Genomic DNA, 22,432 nt, shown 5'->3' with positions numbered 1-22,432 from the left:
ATGAAAGCTCTTCTCATAAAAATATAAACTGTGTGAATTGTATTGGAAACAGCTTTTGCTTAAATTGGCATATCTGACTCTCCAGCTGGTGACCACCATTTTCCTGAAAAGTGACATCATTTGTGGCACCAACAATACTGGAACCTTGATCAGAGAGTGCAAAGCAATCTCTGCTGTGTAATTACTGTGATGCTGTAAATTTAAACTCAGCTGGCTTAGTAGCTTAAGCCTTAGGTTTAACATACTTAGACTCTGTAGCACCATAGATTCAAAACCCAGTGGTGGTAGACCTATTCCATTATTCCTTTAATGTAGAATTGAGTTTTATACAATTTGTTTTACGTTGGTCTTCTGAAAGAGACATGAAAAACAGGTCCTGTCCATGCTGCCTGGCCATTGTTCACCCCAGGACATATTTTAATGAGTAGATATTTCTTTAGTGTCTTTGATCAAAAATCGTCTTATCTCTCCCCATTATGCAGTGTGGTGTGCCCCAGTTGGCCTCTAACCCAGACCTGAATGCATTTCATTGTTGTTATGTGTAGAGATGACCAAAAAGTTACTGTATTGAGAGTATTAGATGGGGCAGGATTGTAGTATCATGTCTATAATTTGTAAAGTGTTTTGTGATTCCTTGGGATCAAAGGCATTATGTAAATATCAAATGTCATTATTTATTATGTATGTATTCTGATTGTTTAAACTAGAATTAAATCAGAATAGAAATGATTTACCTTTATCTCTGACAAGGTGTTCTTATACTTCTGCTGTCATCAGTGATGCCCCTTTTCACAAGATAGAGCCACCACCAAAAGGCTCAGAATAAATGAGTGTGACCCAGGCAATCAATAGAATGTTTGCTGCATTTACAGCAAATGTGGATTCACTCTAAAAGGTTTGGGTTTTTTAAAAGAAAAGCTGCACTCTGACTTCAAAACTGGACTTGTTCAGTACTTCACATCGTAGTGGTCTTCCGTGAGACAAAGACATGGATTCATCCCCATGCCTTGATTACTTGCAAACATATTTGCCTGTTGGCTGTTTTGCAGGTTATTGTCTGGTTAGAATTATATTGTGTTTATAAAGCAGAACTAATTTGCTGGTGTATTGCCAAAGATATATTAAAATAATTTGCTGAATTATTAAAAAGTTGATATACTGTAATTGGAATGGATTCTTAAATGTGTGAGATATTCCATTTTACTTAGGTATTTGAATGTGTTCTCTTCATAAGATGACCAAATCCTATCAGTCTAAAGATTGGAAATCTCAACAGTCATTCATGAATCATGACATCTCTCATATAGCAAATTAGCTCTTGTATAGCTGCTAAGTGATGAGAACTGAGATAACTGCAATGCTATAGAGCAAGTAATACTATTTTCTAAGTTTTATTGACCATATTCAGCACTTAATTACACCATATGCTACCCCTTGGGGCAAATTCTGCACTAACATACATTCTGTGCCCCTTCAGTGGGATAGCACAAAGTGTAAGTTATTGCAGAGTTAGACCCTATGGACTTACTCTGCCTCTCAGGCACTAGCCCATGTTGAGTGACATCATGTCAGGATGATTTCAGAGGCATTCTTGCGGAAGAGTGCCCCCATTGCTGCGCTCTTTCATAGGATGATGTGATGCAGCAAAATGTCCTCCTGCTCCTTTTCAACCTCATTTGCCAGTCTCACTCCAGAGCCAAGTGAGACGAACAGCGAGAGTAGTTCTTGCACTTCTGACAGTCGCTTACAGGAGGCACAAAAGGAAGGGATCTTCTTGGGCTCTTCCCCCCTCCTGTGCTCCCACTTAGGAGCTGTAAGGACCTGCTCGATGGTTGGATTTTTCTCCATTAGCAACATTTTCTTTCTCCTTAATATGTAAAGATCAGTAGTGCACCCTTGGCATTCACCTAAACACATTTTGACATAGGTTCAGTTACAAATCGCACACTTCACTTTTTCAACAAATTTTCAGTAAGGAATAGGTGCTGTTATTTCTTTGGGATAGAACAAGCCCTGTTCCTTTACCCTCCTGCAGGCCCTTCCCCCTCAACCCTTGTACACATAGGAAGATTGATTCCATGCAACTAATTAATTGATACTCATTTAGTAGAACTTATATGTGAGAGCATCAGAGAGACACAATACATCTCTTCTCAGAATAGTAGCTGTGTTAGTCTGTATCAGCAAAAATAACGAGGAGTCCTTGTGGCACCTTAGAGACTAACAAATTTATCTGGGCATAAGTTTTTGTGGGCTAGAACCACTTCATCAGATGCATATATCTCTTGTGCGTCTAGGAAAACATCCAGTGCATGGACTTGTCCTGTATAACCTACCTGTGGGAGGAATAGCTGATGAGGTTCATAGAAATGAGTTTTGATTTCTGTGACCATGAAAATACAGTTTTGGCTAGTAACATTAATACTATTTTTCTGATTTCAAGTGTTCATATTAAACATGTTAAAGTGTAACAAACGATGCAGAGCTAGTTTATTGGAGAAAAGATAATGTACTATTGTACGAGATATATGATGTCAGGTCACTGAGTAAAATTCTTCTCTGTTCGCATTCATTTTGTAACCTTGCGTTGCATTACTGCTCTGTCTACAATGTAACAAGTGCCCTCCTCTGAAATGGATTAAAAACTACTCCAGGGTTCCAGCTATTGTAGGTAGCTTTCTTGGTTTCAAGGCGCAGGAAATATATTTTTGGTGGAAAGAATGCTTTTGCTAAATAACATTCATGGTCTCCCTTAAGAATTTTGAAACTAATGGAGATAGAGTCATGCTCTCAAAGTCTGTCATAAAAGAGGAAGAAGATTGAAATGTAACAGACCACCACCACATAAGTTAATATTAATTACAATATTATCTAAAATTAAATGTGAGGAGGCTTCCCAGGAACTGAATCCGTGGGTGCATTGGAAACATGGGGACACCACCACTGAGAGGGGAAAACAGGCTTGTTAATATTTGTTGTTAACAGCCATTATCTTTGTAGGACCCTAAATTACAATGCAGTTTTATGTACCTAGAGCTTATAAATAAAAAACAGAAGATGCATTTTGATAACTATCATAATTCAGGTACCACATGGTATAGGTTCAGCTACACAGGAGAATCTGCTTAATTGTCATTGGCCATCCTGATAAACAGTTTCTGCTCCCATTGAAGTAAGTGGGGCTGTATCTAATGCTTTGGATTTTCTGAAATTCTCCCAGAGTTTCTCTAGCATTGATGCTAGGAACGGTGGGGAATGCTAGGCTAGATCAGCTGAAGGCATGTTTACCACGAAACATGCTTTCTGCAGGTCAAGATGAGACAATGGTAAAAAATTGAGGTGGGTCCAACTGTTGTTCAGACCAATGGGAGCAGCACTACTGCTAGACCCAGGGTTAGAGCATTTCAGAAAAGTTTAAGGAGACTCCGCTGGTTGGAAGGCATGAGATGCGCTGTCCTGAGGTTGGGGGTTCCACGACCACCACCCCCAAGAGGAGAAGGCGGGTGGTGGTGGTCGGGGACTCTCTCCTCCGGGGGACTGAGTCATCTATCTGCCGCCCTGACCGGGAAAACCGAGAAGTCTGCTGCTTGCCAGGGGCCAAGATTCGTGATGTGACGGAGAGACTGCCGAGACTCATCAAGCCCTCGGATCGCTACCCCTTCCTGCTTCTCCACGTGGGCACCAATGATACTGCCAAGAATGACCTTGAGCGGATCACTGCGGACTATGTGGCTCTAGGAAGAAGAATTAAGGAGTTGGAGGCGCAAGTGGTGTTCTCGTCCATCCTCCCCGTGGAAGGAAAAGGCCTAGGTAGGGAGCGTCGAATCGTGGAAGTCAACGAATGGCTACGCAGGTGGTGTCGGAGAGAAGGCTTTGGTTTCTTTGACCATGGGATGGTGTTCCATGAAGGAGGAGTGCTGGGCAGAGACGGGCTCCATCTTACGAAGAGAGGGAAGAGCATCTTTGCCAGCAGGCTGGCTAACCTAGTGAGGAGGGCTTTAAACTAGGTTCACCGGGGGAAGGAGACCAAAGCCCTGAGGTAAGTGGGAAAGCAGGATACCGGGAGGAAGCACAGGCAGGAATGTCTGTGAGGGGAGGGCTCCTGCCTCATACTGGCAATGAGGGGCGATCAACAGGTTATCTCAAGTGCTTATATACAAATGCACAAAGCCTTGGAAACAAGCAGGGAGAACTGGAGGTCCTGGTGATGTCAAGGAACTATGACGTGATCGGAATAACAGAGACTTGGTGGGATAACTCATATGACTGGAGTACTGTCATGGATGGTTATAAACTGTTCAGGAAGGACAGGCAGGGCAGAAAAGGTGGGGGAGTAGCACTGTATGTAAGGGAGCAGTATGACTGCTCAGAGCTCCGGTACGAAACTGCAGAAAAACCTGAGTGTCTCTGGATTAAGTTTAGAAGTGTGTGCAACAAGAGTGATGTAGTGGTGGGAGTCTGCTATAGACCACCGGACCAGGGGGATGAGGTGGATGAGGCTTTCTTCCGGCAGCTCACGGAAGCTACTAGATCGCATGCCCTGATTCTCATGGGTGACTTTAATTTTCCTGATATCTGCTGGGAGAGCAATACAGCGGTGCATAGACAATCCAGGAAGTTTTTGGAAAGCGTAGGGGACAATTTCCTGGCGCAAGTGCTAGAGGAGCCAACTAGGGGGGGTGCTTTTCTTGACCTGCTGCTCACAAACCGGGTAGAATTAGTGGGGGAAGCAAAAGTGGATGGGAATCTGGGAGGCAGTGACCATGAGTTGGTTGAGTTCAGGATCCTGACGCAGGGAACAAAGGTAAGCAGCAGGATACGGACCCTGGACTTCAGGAAAGCAGACTTCGACTCCCTCAGGGAACGGATGGCCAGGATCCCCTGGGGGACTAACTTGAAGGGGAAAGGAGTCCAGGAGAGCTGGCTGTATTTCAAGGAATCCCTGTTGAGGTTACAGGGACAAACCATCCCGATGAGTCGAAAGAATAGTAAATATGGCAGGCGACCAGCTTGGCTTAATGGTGAAATCCTAGCGGATCTTAAACATAAAAAAGAAGCTTACAAGAAGTGGAAGGTTGGACATATGACCAGGGAAGAGTATAAAAATATTGCTCGGGCATGTAGGAATGTTATCAGGAGGGCCAAATCGCACCTGGAGCTGCAGCTAGCCAGAGATGTCAAGAGTAACAAGAAGGGTTTCTTCAGGTATGTTGGCAACAAGAAGAAAGCCAAGGAATGTGTGGGCCCCTTACTGAACGAGGGAGGCAACCTAGTGACAGAGGATGTGGAAAAAGCTAATGTACTCAATGCTTTTTTTGCCTCTGTTTTCACTAACAAGGTCAGCTCCCAGACTGCTGCGCTGGGCATCACAAAATGCGGAAGAGATGGCCAGCCCTCTGTGGAGATAGAGGCGGTTAGGGACTATTTAAAAAAGCTGGACGTGCACAAGTCCATGGGGCCGGACGAGTTGCATCCGAGAGTGCTGAAGGAATTGGCGGCTGTGATTGCAGAGCCACTGACCATTATCTTTGAAAACTCGTGGCGAACCGGGGAAGTCCCGGATGACTGGAAAAAGGCTAATGTAGTGCCAATCTTTAAAAAAGGGAAGAAGGAAGATCCTGGGAACTACAGGCCAGTCAGCCTCACCTCAGTCCCTGGAAAAATCATGGAGCAGGTCCTCAAAGAATCAATCCTGAAGCACTTGCATGAGAGGAAAGTGATCAGGAACAGCCAGCATGGATTCACCAAGGGAAGGTCATGCCTGACTAATCTAATCGCCTTTTATGATGAGATTACTGGTTCTGTGGATGAAGGGAAAGCAGTGGATGTATTGTTTCTTGACTTTAGCAAAGCTTTTGACACGGTCTCCCATAGTATTCTTGTCAGCAAGTTAAGGAAGTATGGGCTGGATGAATGCACTATAAGGTGGGTAGAAAGCTGGCTAAATTGTCGGGCTCAATGGGTAGTGATCAATGGCTCCATGTCTAGTTGGCAGCCGGTATCAAGTGGAGTGCCCCAAGGGTCGGTCCTGGGGCCGGTTTTATTCAATATCTTCATAAATGATCTGGAGGATGGTGTGGATTGCACTCTCAGCAAATTTGCGGATGATACTAAACTGGGAGGAGTGGTAGATACGCTGGAGGGGAGGGATAGGATACAGAAGGACCTAGACCAATTGGAAGATTGGGCCAAAAGGAATCTGATGAGGTTCAATAAGGATAAGTGCAGGGTCCTGCACTTAGGACGGAAGAACCCAATGCACAGCTACAGACTAGGGACCGAATGGCTAGGCAGCAGTTCTGCGGAAAAGGACCTAGGGGTGACAGTGGACGAGAAGCTGGATATGAGTCAGCAGTGTGCCCTTGTTGCCAAGAAGGCCAATGGCATTTTGGGATGTATAAGTAGGGGCATAGCGAGCAGATCGAGGGACGTGATCGTTCCCCTCTATTCGACATTGGTGAGGCCTCATCTGGAGTACTGTGTCCAGTTTTGGGCCCCACACTTCAAGAAGGATGTGGATAAATTGGAGAGAGTCCAGCGAAGGGCAACAAAAATGATTAGGGGACTGGAACACATGAGTTATGAGGAGAGGCTGAGGGAGCTGGGATTGTTTAGCCTGCAGAAGAGAAGAATGAGGGGGGATTTGATAGCTGCTTTCAACTACCTGAAAGGGGGTTCCAAAGAGGATGGCTCTAGACTGTTCTCAAAGGTAGCAGATGACAGAACGAGGAGTAATGGTCTCAAGTTGCAGTGGGGGAGGTTTAGATTGGATATTAGGAAAAACTTTTTCACTAAGAGGGTGGTGAAACACTGGAATGCGTTACCTAGGGAGGTGGTAGAATCTCCTTCCTTAGAGGTTTTTAAGGTCAGGCTTGACAAAGCCCTGGCTGGGATGATTTAACTGGGAATTGGTCCTGCTTTGAGCAGGGGGTTGGACTAGATGACCTTCTGGGGTCCCTTCCAACCCTGATATTCTATGATTCTATGATTCTATGAAATGTAGACATGGCCTGGGAGTGTTGTCATTATCTTCAATGGGAGCAGGCCCTTCATATGGATGATTGACAAAGAATAGATGTCATGAATGCATTTCAATTACTTCAAATAATGGATTAATGGCATTCCTCTCTGTAAAAGTCTATTTAAATTGTAGGACTGGGGTTGTCTGCATGCCTATTTGCAACCGTTAGTAGGTGGGAATTGGTTTGCTAGCATTAATTTCCTGCTGCATGGCTCTTTGTTTGCTTCGTGTTCCTCTCCTGCACTATTATGGCTGCTCAGTGGGTTGGTAAAGGCCTTAATGCTTTTAAGTACAGTGCTTAATTTTTTAAACAATTCAGGAAATATGTAACTATCTGCCATCACATAGCATTCAGAGGAGTCCCTGCTAGCCATAACTGGCATATGTTTTCAACAGGGTATGTCAATTATGTAGATTTTGCTTCTGTATAGACTGAATTTTTTAAGCCCTTGGGGCTAGATTGTGCTTTTACATCTGGTCCTGTATAATGAGCAGCCCAGGGAAAGAATTGTGCTTCAGAAAGTCAGTCTTTCTTATCCGCTTTTCTTGAAACTATATGTCATTGTGACTTACTCTACACCTGTGTAATTCCATTGACTTTTGTAGTTACTCCTGATTTCCATTTATAAGTTTCATTCTACTTTAGTTACATAGATTTGTTATAGTAAAACATTGATAATGCATTTAGGGAGGACACAGGTACATTTCTTACAATACCGTGTTTTTCCTTTCCTAGGTCCGCTGTGACACTGAGGTACAAGAACTGCGGCAATGGCAAAAGCAATTGAGAGAGGACAAGAACATTATTAAAAGAGTGCAAGAGTTCTGGACTAAACAGGAAACCAAAGGTAGGTTGCCCAAACCAGGGATTAAAGACTTCGTAATTTAAATGATAAACATTTTATACTCACTCAGATGTATGTAACACAATGATACACTGATCACAAATGACAATCCAGGCAGGGCATAGGTTTTACTGAAGTACTTCACTGCTCCTTCAGATTTCCTAGATGTGTTTGTAACTTGAAATGCTAACGCAAAATACACTACTGGGCTAGATCTTCAGCTGGTGTAACTTGTCATAGTTCCATTGGCTTCAATGAAGCTATGACAAGTTACACCAGCTGAGGATATGACCCAGTATCTCATAGGGCCCACTGGGCTCAGACTTCTCTACTAGATACTATACCACATTTAAATACTGATATTGCTAGCGGGGTTCTAACATGGTTTTCCTGAACTTGAGGACTTTTCTGTCTGAGAACCATTATATTGGTGTTATTCAATTTTTACCCTTTGTGCAGTGTAGTTATTTGTAGTAGAATTGGCAGGCACAGTTCTCAAGAACAGGGAAAAAAATTTCCAGGGAAATCATGTTAGAATGCTGCTGCTGCTAACTGTATAACCAATTGTTTGATCCCGCTGTGGACAAGACTTTACAGATAGGGTCAAAGTCTACCCTCCATCTGTCTTCATATGTGCAAGCACATTCATAGAAATTAGAGAGAGATTAGCTGGATCATGATCCCTGTGACCTAGTATAAAGTATAGATACTTTAGAACTGTTCATTTAGGATTCATCTACACAGCACCATTGTAGAGCGCTCTAATGTGTTGTGCTATGACTATCCCATATGGACCCTGCTGGCGTGAACTGAAAAAGACCTAGTTCGCATTAATATAGTTCTGTTTGAAGCAGTACTACATCAGTGTGAACAAGGTACCTTTTCATTCACCCCAGCAGGGTGTACATGAGGCAGTTAAAGTGCAACATGTTAGAGCACTCTAAATTCACACCTCTGTAATCTGGACTGCAGTGACATGTAGACAAGTGATAGTGAAAAAATGTGTTGGGAGCCCTGAGTTTGTTGGTTAATTTAACTTTCCTCATTCCAATTCATGGAACATCCTTACATGGAGTTCGTTTTAACACAAGGCATGAACGAAATAGCCAGAAATTCTGAACTCAAGTTTCCCCTGATAAATTCAGGTAGCTATGTTGAAATGGAAATTTTTGAATAATCTGACCATTTCATAATTCATAATATGGAAAAAAGTTCTGTTAGTTTAATTGTTTTATATTTAACTGTTCTTTTTAATTAAGTAGAGTTGATCATACTAATGTGCTTATATGAAAACATAATGAGTTCTGGAATAAAAGGCTTGTTATTCTCGAGCAGTATCCTGCATTAGATATGACATTTTAAAACCATCTGAATTTAAAGAGCATTTAATAATTTTATTACCCGTAGAACTTCGATTCTGCTGTAAATGATTAACCACATGCAGTTCCTACAATAACTGATATTGTCAAAGACCTTCTATAGCTATTGCTAATTCCAAAACTGTTCTGTTTTCCATAATACAACACATGCTATTTTATGAAGTTGTTTAATTATAAAATAATCTGTGCTTTGTAATTGTGAGTGGAATTTATAACAGCCAGGTCATTAATTTAATGTGCTGCAATTATTTTTTCACTGATGTTAATTCTGCATCCAATTTTTGTCCCTTAGTCATGAGCTTAATACCCTAGATGGACAGCATGAAAATTCCTTGCATTTTCTTCCTTGTGCTTGCAACCTGTGCCCTGAGATGTTCACCTGTTTGTATCTTAAAATCCTTCCCTGGGAACTTTAGCTTGAGGATGAATACTTGTGAGAGGAAAATGTTCCTCAGAACATTGTCTTCTAAGAAGGCCAGCTCCATCCTCAGCTGTAAATGTCCATTACTAATGATTATCATTGGTTTCAGAGTAACAGCCGTGTTAGTCTGAATTCGCAAAAAGAAAAGGAGTACTTGTGACACCTTAGAGACTAACCAATTTATTTGAGCATAAGCTTTCGTGAGCTACAGCTCACTTCATCGGATGCATACTGTGGAAAATACAGAAGATGTTTTTATACACACAGACCATGAAAAAATGGGTGTTTATCACAACAAAAGGTTTTCTCTCCCCCCACCCCACTCTCCTGCTGGTAATAGCTTATCTAAAGTGATCACTCTCCTTACAATGTGTATGATAATCAAGGTGGGCCATTTCCAGCACAAATCCAGGTTTTCTCCCCCCACCCCTCCACAAAAACCCATTCTCCTTTTGGTAATAGCTTATCTAAAGTGATCACTCTCCTTACAATGTGTATGATAATCAAGGTGGGCCATTTAGATAAGCTATTACCAACAGGAGAGTGGGGGGGTATTTTTTTTGGGGGGGGAGCGGGGAGAAAACCTGGATTTGTGCTGGAAATGGCCCACCTTGATTATCATACACATTGTAAGGAGAGTGATCACTTTAGATAAGCTATTACGAGCAGGAGAGTGGGGTGTGGGGAGAGAAAACACCCATTTTTTCATGGTCTGTGTGTATTAAAACATCTTCTGTATTTTCCACAGTATGCATCCGATGAAGTGAGCTGTAGCTCACGAAAGCTTATGCTCAAATAAATTGGTTAGTCTCTAAGGTGCCACAAGTACTCCTTTTCTTTTAATGATTATCATTGTGACCATTGTGGTTACAATATCATTGTCATAAGCCCTTTGGTTCCAACTTTGCACAGTTTATTTTCCTTATATTTTCTTTGGAAAATGCCCATAGTGTAGTATGCATTCAGGCTGTGATCATGCAGGCTTTTCCCATGTGCTGGACCTCTGCACTTGGGTAGAACCCCACTGATTTCAGTTGGGCTCCGTGTGGGCTCCTCTATGGGATTTGTTGCAGGCTTAATGCCTTTACCATTTTTGTAATGATGCTGAATATAAAAAAAAGTGATTGCATATATTGAAGAGTTCCTCATGTAACCATATCTTAGATTCCTTAACCCCCCCCCCCCCCCGTCCCACACTTGGAAGACTATTAAGTGTGTAATTGAGCTTCTTAGTTTTTCTAAAAATGTGTGAATGTATAGAATTGCTTCCTATTTTTAACTACATATGTGCATGCATTGCATGGTAGTTTTGAAAAGATACAGTCAAGGTGACATTGTAATTATATTTTTGTAGTGAAACATTCTGATAATGTATGTTAAACACCTGCTAGAACTGCAGTCAGAACTGGAGCAGACTACCAATAAAAGGCAATCAAAGGGTACCAAATGATTTTTTCCACTAGATTTATTTTAACACATACATAGTTATATGCATACAATATGGATGTGTGTATTAATATCTTATTAAATAGTGCCATTGTAATTAGATTTCATCTTCCTCTCTTTAGTATTCCTGGTGAAAACAGGAACATATGAACTCATTTTATGCAACAACCATGCAGCCAACTCCACCCAAGGGTTCTGGGTGAGGGTATTTTCAGCTGTTGTATTGGATTTGTGGCATAAAACAGACTTTCTCACATTATACTGAGTCAAACTCTTCTAGGACAGATACAGTGTTAAATTGCACCCATCCATCCATTTGTTTGTTTGTCGATTCATTCACTCTGAATGATACATTTTAAAACCTCGTGGTAAGAATTGTTCAAAAAAAAAATTGAACAAAGTCCAGCATGCAGAAGGTTGGTAGCATATTGTTTACTTCAACAAAATGTGCTAATTTGTAAACTCACTTTGCAGCCAGAAGCTGTATTTTTTATTTGGTGATAATTATCCTATCATATGATTTTATCAGGACACATGCACCCAGGATATATATAGCATGTGGTTAAGTCCCATTGACTTCAAGACAGAACTTCATTGGAACTTAAATGATGCATAGCTTTTCTGTCACCCCACTGTATAGGGGGCAAATTTCAGATTTTATGAATGAGGCTCTATTTTTAACATTGAGGCAAATGTAATTATAATGATTATAATGTAGCTGGATATTTCAGGACTTGGTGCTGGAGTCTCTTCCTCCAGTTGTCCATCACACTCATATTGGAATATATTTTCATTATAGTACTTGAAGAGCTAAATTCACAGCACGTGTTGCATCAAGAATTTTCACTGACTATGTGCATCAAATAGTAACAGGTAGTGTTGGGTAAATTTTTAACTGGATACTTTAGGAGACAGGCTCATGACTATAATTAACAAAAACTATGATGAATGGCAGCCACTGCAGCAGTTCTAGACATCTACATGAAGTTCTAGACATCTACATCTACATGATTGTAAACAACAACACCAGTAGGTTGCATTTGACACTGAAAGGCAGGTTTGAGTCTGAGGTCAGTCAATGGAAGTTCACTGTTTTTTCTTCCACAATATAAGTAGAATTTTTTGAGAACACCATGATGGAAATCACAGAGGCTGTGAAGCACCAATTAAGGATGAATTGGATGCATACAACTCAGTAAAAAAAAACCTTGAAAATTACAGCCATCATAACAACTAATCATTCTTTCAATGGAATTTTCCAAAATATTTGAAATGAATTCTTTCAAACCTTCCTGTGTTATGTCAAAGACTGCTCTGGATCTAAAGATGACTGTGTATGTGGGGGTATATATACGTACTATTGTGTTGTTATTGGATATGAGGTATCATGAGTTGCTACATTCAACTAGAAACAGGCAAGGTACTTTACATTTAGGACATGTTGAGAGCAGAAGTGGAGTTTGCATCATCGAAGTACACATTTCAATATCACTACTGGGTCCAGAGTAGTTCTGTGATCTCTTTTGTTGAAGTCTTCAGTCATGTCAAATTATGCCAATTTATTATAAAGGCTGTACAGATTCACCATATATGCATTAATATTTATACTGCAGTCTTACACAGAAAGGTCAGGGTTTTGTTTGCCAGCCTACACAGCTGCCTCAAGGATATTTTATAGCTGTGCATGCGCACACTTCATTTTGCAGTGTAAAATAGCACAGTGCATCAGGAAAATTTACATTTATATATATAATATGCATGTGTATCTGTGCAATAGTGCAGTAAGGTTCTTGTTTTAATAGCTGAAGGGAAGGGGATTAGATGACACATTCAATAACTGTATACGTAAAAACTAAAAAATAAATCCATCACAGATACATTCTCCTCTTCCAGCAGGCTTAGCTAGGATATAAGGAAAACTTTGGCAAAACCTGCTTCGATTTTCTTCTAGCACCTGTGGAATTCCGTAGGCTATTAGTCTTGGTTTTAAAATGGTTCAGTTTTTATCTGCTTTTTTTGCACATCCGTATTTTTGAAGAACACAAATATGGATCATTCTGGAATATCTGAGAACTGCGGCTCCAAAAATGCCATTAGAATCTATTAGCAACCCCCATAATGTGATGTATTTCAAATGTTGTCTCCTTAATAAATTCCCCTGTATTACAGATTAACAAAATATAGGGCTAGCTTCTGCCCTCAATAACACCTGGGTAATTCCATTTATGTCAATTGCCCAGAATTTGCATTTCTGAAGGGAACATTAGAATTTGATCCAGCATGTTTGCTAATCCATTTTAAATGACTTAAGCTGAGTGTTTGTGTTCTGGGCACATTTTTCAGTGTGTTAGCATTTATATTATCTCATCAAAGCATGGAAGCTTTTTACATGGCTAACTGCCATGGATATCAATGAGAGTTATGCATATATGTCTCCTGCTTATTGATGGAAAAACAAGGCCCTAAATTAGGATCATACTAGTCAGAGAGAGAAAACAGCTATTCAATTTATCAAGACCATCCTACTACATATTTATGATATAATCCCCTGAAACAGGACATATTTGATATTAAACTGATACTACACTTAGGGGCTTGTCTACACATTGTTACTCCTGAGGGAATTCTGTGCCAAAAAATTAAAAATTCAGTGCCAAAAAAAAATAAAAATTTGTGTGCACAATATTTTAAAATTCTGCAAATTTTATTTGTCAATAAATAAATGTGACTCCAGCATGGCAGTGGGGAGCACAGGCCACTGGCTGCATTGAGGTGGGAGATCACCCTTAAGCTCCCACCTCCCCAAGTACAGGGACTCGGCAGTGAGGCTGCACAGTCTCAACCCTGACACAGTGCAAGGGCTGGGCCTGTCCCAGAAACTACCCCAGAAACACCCTGCTCCTTTGCGCCCGTGGCACCAGGTGTGGGTGAGCAGGCTCAGCCTGGCATGATCCAAGTGTGGAGGGGCTAAGTGTGGGGGGGATCCAGGTGTGGGGTGAGAGGTTTTTGTGTGGCACAATCTGGGTGCAAGAGGCTCAGTGGGAGATCTGGATGCACAGGGGCTCATTGGGGGTTTGAGGTGCAGGGGCAATGGGACTCTGCAGGGGGTCCAGGTGAAGGTGGTTGGGGCTCAGTGGGCAGGAGGTCTAGGGAGATGGGGCTCGGCAGGCGGGGGGAGTCTTGGTGTGGGAGGTTTAGTGGAGGGGTTCGGGTATTGGGGGGTAGAGCATGTCAGTGTGAGGGTTCAATGGGCCTGCTTAATGGGGGAGCCCCAGCTGCTGCCATGGGGACGTCGCATACTAGGCTCCCCCTTCCCCCCCATGATTCCCCTATCCCCTTTTTTCCCCCGTCTCATCCACTTCCCTCACTACCCCATGCCCCGTTCGCTCACTCCAGGGCTTCTGGAACAATTTTTATAGTGGGGGTGCTGAGAGCCATTGAACCAAATGGTAAACCCTGTATATAATGGAAACCTCCTCAAGTCAGGGAGTGTGGAAGCACACTCCCCCACCCCCCGCATCCCTAGTTCCAGCACTTATGCCTCACTCTCACATTCCCCTCCCCCTGCCCTATTCCACCCCCTTTCTACCCTACTGCCTCATCCCCCCTCCACCTCACTCCCCTTTCTCTCATTTCCCCCGCTGCCCCTTACCCAGCCCCACCGTGGGCACTCACTGTTGCACAGAAAACAGGAAGGCTCCCAGCACACAGAAGGGGGGGGCATGATGGGACCCAGGAGGCAGCATTCAGTTGCAGAATCAGCAAAGCTGAGATGCAGCGTCCTTCAGCTGGGCAATTCTGCACTTGCAGAAACAGGGGGGCAGGGGGATAGTGGAACGTAACCCCATGTGCCCCCCATACATCACCTCTGTTGGGGAGGAAATCCCACCAAAAAACTTTGCCCGTGGTTGTCCCTGGACCGCCCCCTCCCCAGCACGACTTCCCTGCCCTTTTCCAGCAGGGGAGCACAGGAATTCTGCCCGGGGAGGGTGTTTTCTGCATGCAGTCCCACAGAATTCCCCCAGGAGTAAAACACACAGCACTGCAATGGCACAGCTTCCCCAAATCAGCTGTGCCACCACAGTGCTCAGTGAAGACACTTCCTTCCTGCACCGACAGGAGAGCTTCTCCTGTCAGCCTGGGTACTCCACTTCCCCAAGAGGTGGTAGCTAGGTAGACAGGAGGAGCCCTCCCGCCCACATAGCACTGTCTATGCCAGGGGTGTGGTCTGTATAACTGCATTGCTCAGGGTGTGGCTTTTCCACTCACCTGAGTGACATAGTTATACCAACATAAGTCTGTAGTGTAGACAAAGCCTTAATCTTTCAAAGTTAATATACTGTAAAGATCAAAAGAGAAGGCTGGTATGTCAGTATCACAGCATGCTACCTTGTAACATACTCCTTTGCTTCCTAGGCCAGTGGGGACTGAGAATACAGAAAAAGAGTGTGATCAGCCCCTGGGGAGGAAATACTTTATGGTTCTCTTGGGAACCAGAGGTGAGCCCTCTGTCAGTTAGGAGTTCTGGTATTAATGGGCGTGTTCAGCTGTCCTTTCAGGTCACTGTGAAATGAGGCCTTTGGAAAGGGGAGAATCTTAAGAATCACAGACGACCTTGCATCCTCAGTCAGCTGAATAAGAGAAAACTTCCAACGCTATTGAAAATGTTCTACCCAACTGCCTTCCTAGCAATACATCATGACAACATTGTGTTAGGACCACATTTTCAAAAGCAACCCATAAAATTGTGCCCATTATTTGTCACCTTTTGATTTTCATGCATATAAAAACATGGAGTTGTGAATGCAGCCTGTGTTTGCACATGGAAATAGCATAGCTATGTATCTACCCAGTTTATATGCACAACCATAGGATGCATGCAGAAGTCAAAGTTTCAGGCATGCAAAATCTTAGAGATGAAAAAGTAGAGATGAAAATTTCAGAGGCCAAGATAGGACCCTTTGAAAATATTGACCTGAAGCAGTGGTACTAGAAGAATTTTTATAGTAGGGGTGGTGAGAGCCATTGAACCAAATTGTAAACCCTGTATATAATGGAAACCATTTCAAGCCAGGGGGTACAGCAGCACCTCTAGTTCCAGCACCCTATGACCTGAAGGGTTGTATACAATGAAAAGTAAGAGAAATGGACGGCGTGTTGTGGCAATTAGTTTCAATCAAAGAGCTGCTTTCATACTGAAGAAATGGAAACATTTCCGTTATCTATATTTAAACTAATTTGCGGTAGATATGGAGAGAAGATTTCCTTTGTACTCTGCCAATTTTTTCAGCAAGAAAAGTTTTCTCCTTTATCCTTTTATTACCTTCACCCATCTGTCCACGTATTGAATTCATTATATTTAGGTTAAGGAAATCACAGGCCAGGTCTATGCACAATAGTTGCACTGGTTTAACTAAAGCTGTGATTTTGCACTGATTTACTTAAACTGGTGCAACTTTGTGTGTGAACAGTCTTTTATCGATTGAAACCTGGCTTACATCAGTTTAGCTTGTCCAGGTTACTTAATTGCACCTCCAAGTACTTAACAGGGCCAATTAAACTAATATATCCATGTCCATGCACAAAGGTGCACTAGTTTAAATAAATCATTGCAACATCACCACTTAGTTAAACCAGTGAGCTTTGTGTGTAGACCAGGACACAGCATTTGTAGGAACAAAAACTTTGATAGCACAAATAAAGGATTACATTTCACAATAAGAATAAAACCTAACTTTAGTATGCTATAACTACATTTAAATTCATAATAAATGTTTATTGCTACATTACAATAAATATTCATTGAAATATTGTATTTTTCACCTTCTTATTTAGTTAGTGTTGCAAACAGTGTTGAAACTAATGATAAAGAAAATAGCTTTTAAAACTGCAAGCTGTAGAATAGCTTTTAGAAAATGCTAACTCAGGCAGTAATGTGATTCGGTTGACACTACTAGAATGATCAGCATACCTTCCATCAAAATATCTGCCAAATAATCTGTAGTGTGAGCTAAAAATCAGTTTTGTTTTGTAGTATCTATCAGTACATGGAATATAAACTTGATTTCAGGAGTACCCATTGGACAAATATTTACATTTTTATGAAGCTATATTTATGTATTCTTGGCATCTGTCCCAATGAATGTATCAAAAAAGGAAGCACGAGTTATGAATTTAACTATTTGTATAATTTAACATAATTTAACATTTTAAAATGTGTTCTTATTTATTCTGTTTTCAAAGGAAATAGAGTTATGGAAATTAAAACAAGATTTCAGGGAAATCTTTTAAACCACATTAATTATTATTTGGCCAAACACTGAAGTTCTTTTTATTCAGTTCTTACTGGGGCAAAACTCCAGTGAGAGTTTGTCTGAATAAGGAAGGAGGCCTGGATCCACAAAGGGAATTAGGCATTGCAACACTGAGTGGTGTTGTACTTCTAGGCCCTAGAAAATCACTGGAACAACAATGAGATCCACAAAGCCTGGATTAAGCACTAGGCTCTGTATATAATGAATGAGGAGAGATAGGCACCTAACAATGGGATCCACAAAAGCCAGCATGCTAGCCAATGAGAGATGCCAATGAGAGGGGTGTGTCTTAAGCCTCACCCCTCTCTCTGAGTTTGGGTCCTAAGGGTTTGTCTACAAGATCGGCCCAGCTGTGCCTCTGTAGCACTTGAGTGTGGACACTACCTACACCAGGGGTTCTCAAACTGGGGATTGGGACCCCTCAGGGGTTCATGAGGTTATTACATGGGGGGTTGTAAGCTGTCAGCCTCCACCCCAAACCCCGCTTTCCCTCCAGCATTTATAATGGTGTTAAGTATATAAAAAAGTGTTTTTAATTTATAAGGGGGGTCGCACTTAGAGGCTTGCTTTGTGAAAGGGGTCACCAGTACAAAAGTTTGAGAACCGCTGACCTACACCAACAGGAGGGATTCCCCTGTCAGTATTGGTAATCCACCTCCCCGAGAGGCAGTAGCTAGGTTGACAGAATTCTACATGGGGCTTATGTCAGCTTAACTATGCTCTTCAGGGGTATGGATTTTTCACACCCCTGAGCGATGTAGTTATGATGACCTAATTACCCAGTGTAGATCAGGCTGCAGGGAGGTTCTTATCTACTTACACTCCGCAGCTGGACCTCTTGCAATCCCCATTCCTGGAATCAGGTGGCTTAGGCACCTAAATAGTTCTTATAGGAAACATTGGCAAATGAGGAGTAGGTGACACCTCCCTTATAACTTCTAGCCCAGTGGTTAGAATACTTACTTGGGATGTGGAAGAAGCAGGCTCAATTTCCCCCTCTGCTGAGGGGGGGAAGGATTTGAACAGTGATCTCCCACCTCTTGAGAGTGCCCTAACCACTGGGCTATGGGATAGTCTGATATGGGGCTCCTTCAGGCTCTCCTGTTGAAACTGTCACACTTTGGATAAATAGTTGAGGAGTGATTGGATCAGGGGGCTGGACCCTGGGTCTCTCACATCCCCAGTGAGCACCCTAACCCCCCGGCTAGGGAGTTCATCTCACTCTCTGGCCCAGTGACATTTAAGTATTTATCCAAAGTGGAACAGCTTCAATAGGTGAGATTGAGGGAGCCCAAATGAGACTATTTTGTAGCCCAAGTAATTAGGTCACTCCCCTGAGAGATGGGAGAAACCCCCTCTGTTCAAATCCTTTCTCCCCATCAAGCAGAAGAGGGAATTGGACCTGGCTCTCCCACCTCCCAGGTGAGTGCTCTAACCACAGGGTTAAAAGTTATAAGGGACATGGCTCCTCCTCTGGGTAGATTTTGAATGGGGCCCAGTTTGGTAGGTGATCAGAGCATGTCTACTGGATTGGGCCCTCAGACGAGATAGGCATGACCCCCACTATCTTCCCTTGGTTTGAGGAGTGCGCTGGGTCTTAGAGATGAAATAGGCATCTGATTGCCTAGAGTGAGGAAGTGGTGTGCATGGCCAGAGGCAGGAACTTTTACAGTAAAAATTTCGGCACCTAAGGAGTTGGACAGCAGCCGAGAGCAGGTTTTGTGGACCACAGCGATGCCTAAATCTGGAATTTAGGCAGGGGTGAAAGTAAAGCCAAAGACTTACCGGTACAGGGGCCGACTCCGGCCCCCGGAAAGGGCGGGGCTTCAGGCAGAAGGGGCAGAGCTGGGGGTCAGCATTCCCCAGCCAGCCCTTTTAAATTGCCAGCCAGGGACAGCTGCTCCTTTTGGTCGGCAGCCAGGAGGGGGGTGGCAAAAGGGGCAATGACATTAAAGTGCTGCTGCGGCAGCTCTTTAACGTCGCTGCCCCTTTTGCTCCCCCCTCTCGGCAGCCCTGCCAGTAGGGACCCAGCAGGGCCGACTGGGGGCGCAAAAAGGGCAGTGACTTAGTCAGCTTTTGACCAGTACCAGCCCATACCAGCTTACTTTCACCCCTGAATTTAGGGATCTGTATCTGGGGCTTAGGTGCTAGCCCTTGCCCTGAAGTCTATGGTAGCTTTTTCATTGGCTCCAGCGGGAGCAGAATCAATCCCTGAGAAAGGATTTCAGGTTTGTTTCTGGCTCCTCATGTACTGCAAGTTCCACCTCCAAATTCTTCTTCTTTATTGTAAAACCTCTGAATGGGCTTGCTCCAGCCTATCTCATGCCTTTGGGCTAAATTTAGAGGAAACTAAATTGGTATAATTTACCAATTCCCAGCCTTGGATTAAGGCAGTCTGCCCTCCCCCTCTTGGGCTCCATCCCAACACTGTCTACCCACACTTGGACTGTAGGTGGTATGTCCCATCCCATATATAGTGACTATCTGAGCTATCGTTTCAGGCTGTCTGCAGACTCAGGAAGTTGTCACTGCATCGGTTATACTCAGTTAATGTTTTCAAGCTTTACTTCACAACCGCAAGGGCTAGAAACTTGGGGGGGGGTAATTAAAGCTTAGATTCTGATGTAATCACTTGGTTCCTGGGGTAGGTGCTAGCTGGCTCCTTAATTCCCCACCCCATGGTTCTTCCTAGAGTGCTTATGTGTTAATCCAGCCCTGCCATCCCTTCTTTCATGTATGGTTTTACCAGGATAGAATTCCTCAACTCTCCCAGACTTACTTTTTTAGTTATATCTACTTTCACTCACACCCACTTCCCAATGGTAATTTACATCCCCTTACAAATGACCTCTGAAATTGACCCACTAAGTCTCAAGCAGTCAATGTGGATATAACTCACGTGCTGAGGAGCCAAAAGAGAGGAATGTAGCAATTACCAGGAGGGCATAAGGATGCAAATGTTAAAGTAAGCGTACTTTAACATATATGTCTGTCAAGGTTCCTCCCCCACTCTGAACTCTAGGGTACATGAAAAACCTCTTAAGCTTATCTTTACCAGCTTAGGTCAAAACTTCCCCAAGGTACAAAATATTCCACCCGTTGTCCTTGGACTGGCCGCTACCACCACCAAACTAATACTGGTTACTGGGGAAGAGCTGTTTGGACGCGTCCTTCCCCCCAAAATACTTCCCAAAACCTTGCACCCCACTTCCTGGACAAGGTTTGGTAAAAAGCCTCACCAATTTGCCTAGGTGACTACAGACCCAGACCCTTGGATCTTAAGAACAATGAACAATCCTCCAAACACTTACACCCCCCCTTTCCTGGGAAATGTTGGATAAAAAGCCTCACCAATTTGCATAGGTGACCACAGACCCAAACCCTTGGATCTGAGAACAATGAAAAAGCATTCAGTTTCTTACAAGACGACTTTTAATAAAAATAGAAGTAAATAGAAATGAAGAAATCCCCCTTGTAAAGTCAGGATGGTAGATATCTTACAGGGTAATTAGATTCAAAAACATAGAGAACCCCTCTAGGCAAAACCTTAAGTTACAAAAAAGATACACAGACAGAAATAGTTATTCTATTCAGCACAATTCTTTTCTCAGTCATTTAAAGAAATCATAATCTAACACATACCTAGCTAGATTACTTACTAAAAGTTCTAAGATTCTATCCCCAGCAGAAACCCAGCATATAGACAGACACACAGACCCTTTGTTTCTCTCCCTCCTCCCAGCTTTTGAAAGTATCTTGTCTCCTCATTGGTCATTTTGGTCAGGTGCCAGCGAGGTTACCTTTAGCTTCTTAACCCTTTACAGGTGAGAGGAGCTTTCCCCTGGCCAGGAGGGATTTCAAAGGGGTTTACCCTTCCCTTTATATTTATGACAATGTCCGTATACCTTACTCTCACACTTTTACTCACAGATTGGTAAATGGGTGCGAGTGAGTCTAATTTTCACTTAATTTACACGTCACCTCTGAATTTTGCTCCTTGTTGCTGCCTGATCTGCTCCCTGTCAGCTCTACTGATCTAGTGCCAGCTTCTGATCTTTCATACAGTCTCTTTGCTTTGAGTCCAAAAGCTTTCTCTGCAGCTCCTACCATCTGGAACAATCATCCCATATTTCTCCACTGACTCTCCATCTATTTCAAATCTTATTAGAAAACATTTCTTTTCTTCCTTGTCTGTACCATTTTAATTTCTCTCTCTCTCGGTTTTATTTTGACTTTCTTTCTGTTTCTGTTGTTTAACTCTGCAAAGTGTTTTGGGATGCAGTTAGTATGAAAACATGGCATGAAAGTGACTGTAGAAAATAGAGTGGTGTTTCTCTGTACTGAGTATTATCCTGACAGGTGTATGCTGTACTTTCATGCTAGAGTGCCCTCACAATCCAAGGTAGGGACTTGAATAAACTTCAGTTGGTCTTTAATTTTGAGACACTATTTTCCTTCTAAAATGCTGGGTATAGAGAACTTCCCTAGTGGTCAAGAGGACAACCTGATAGTTCCTTCTGGAGAACAAAATGTCATCTTGTTAATGAAAATTACTGTAAATACTTTAATTTTGTACAACACCTAGCCCAATAGCACCCTGTCTCTAGGTCCTACAGTAATACAAATAATAACAAATTAGAGGGGCCACAGAGTTGCATTCAGGTCTGGATTAGGAGTAGACTAGGATACGAGTTTGAGTCTTGAGGGTGAATCAGGGGTAGGATTTGAAGTTAGATTAGAACTAGTCAACATTTTTCCATATCTGTTTTTGTGAAAAAATTTGGTTTCTCAAAAACCCAAAAATATTTCAGTTTTTTTAAATTTTGGAATGACAACCCCAAAAATTTCAAAGAAATGATTCAATATAAAATGAAAAAAAATGGTGAAAATTTTCAAAGGAAAAAGCCCTTTACTAACCAACTTTAGCTTCAACACCCCTGAAGTTTGGAGACGTGTTTTGGAGAGATTTTTGCTTACTTTCTATTTAGCAGAACATAAAAGTCTCC

At 42.5% G+C, this 22,432-nt stretch overlaps 1 protein-coding gene across 4 annotated transcripts in view; it reads left to right on the top strand.

The window, feature by feature from the left end:
• Positions 1–22,432, top strand: part of IQCK (IQ motif containing K) — a 95,468-nt gene that overhangs the window by 60,249 nt on the left and 12,787 nt on the right. For 3 of the 4 annotated variants that reach the window (XM_084641817.1, XM_084641818.1, XM_084641819.1), the window contains exon 8: positions 7,758–7,869. In XM_084641817.1, coding sequence (XP_084497943.1) covers positions 7,758–7,869 — 112 coding nt within the window. Of the gene's footprint in view, positions 1–7,757; positions 7,870–9,537; positions 9,850–22,432 lie in introns of those variants that run through there. The other variant, XM_084641820.1, reaches the window with a different exon arrangement.

Source organism: Lepidochelys olivacea (assembly GCF_965140295.1).
Source record: "Lepidochelys olivacea isolate rLepOli2 genome assembly, chromosome: 10".
NCBI lineage: Eukaryota > Metazoa > Chordata > Testudines > Cheloniidae > Lepidochelys > Lepidochelys olivacea.
Note: the sequence above shows the minus strand (reverse complement) of the source record. Positions and strands in the feature narration are given on the sequence as shown.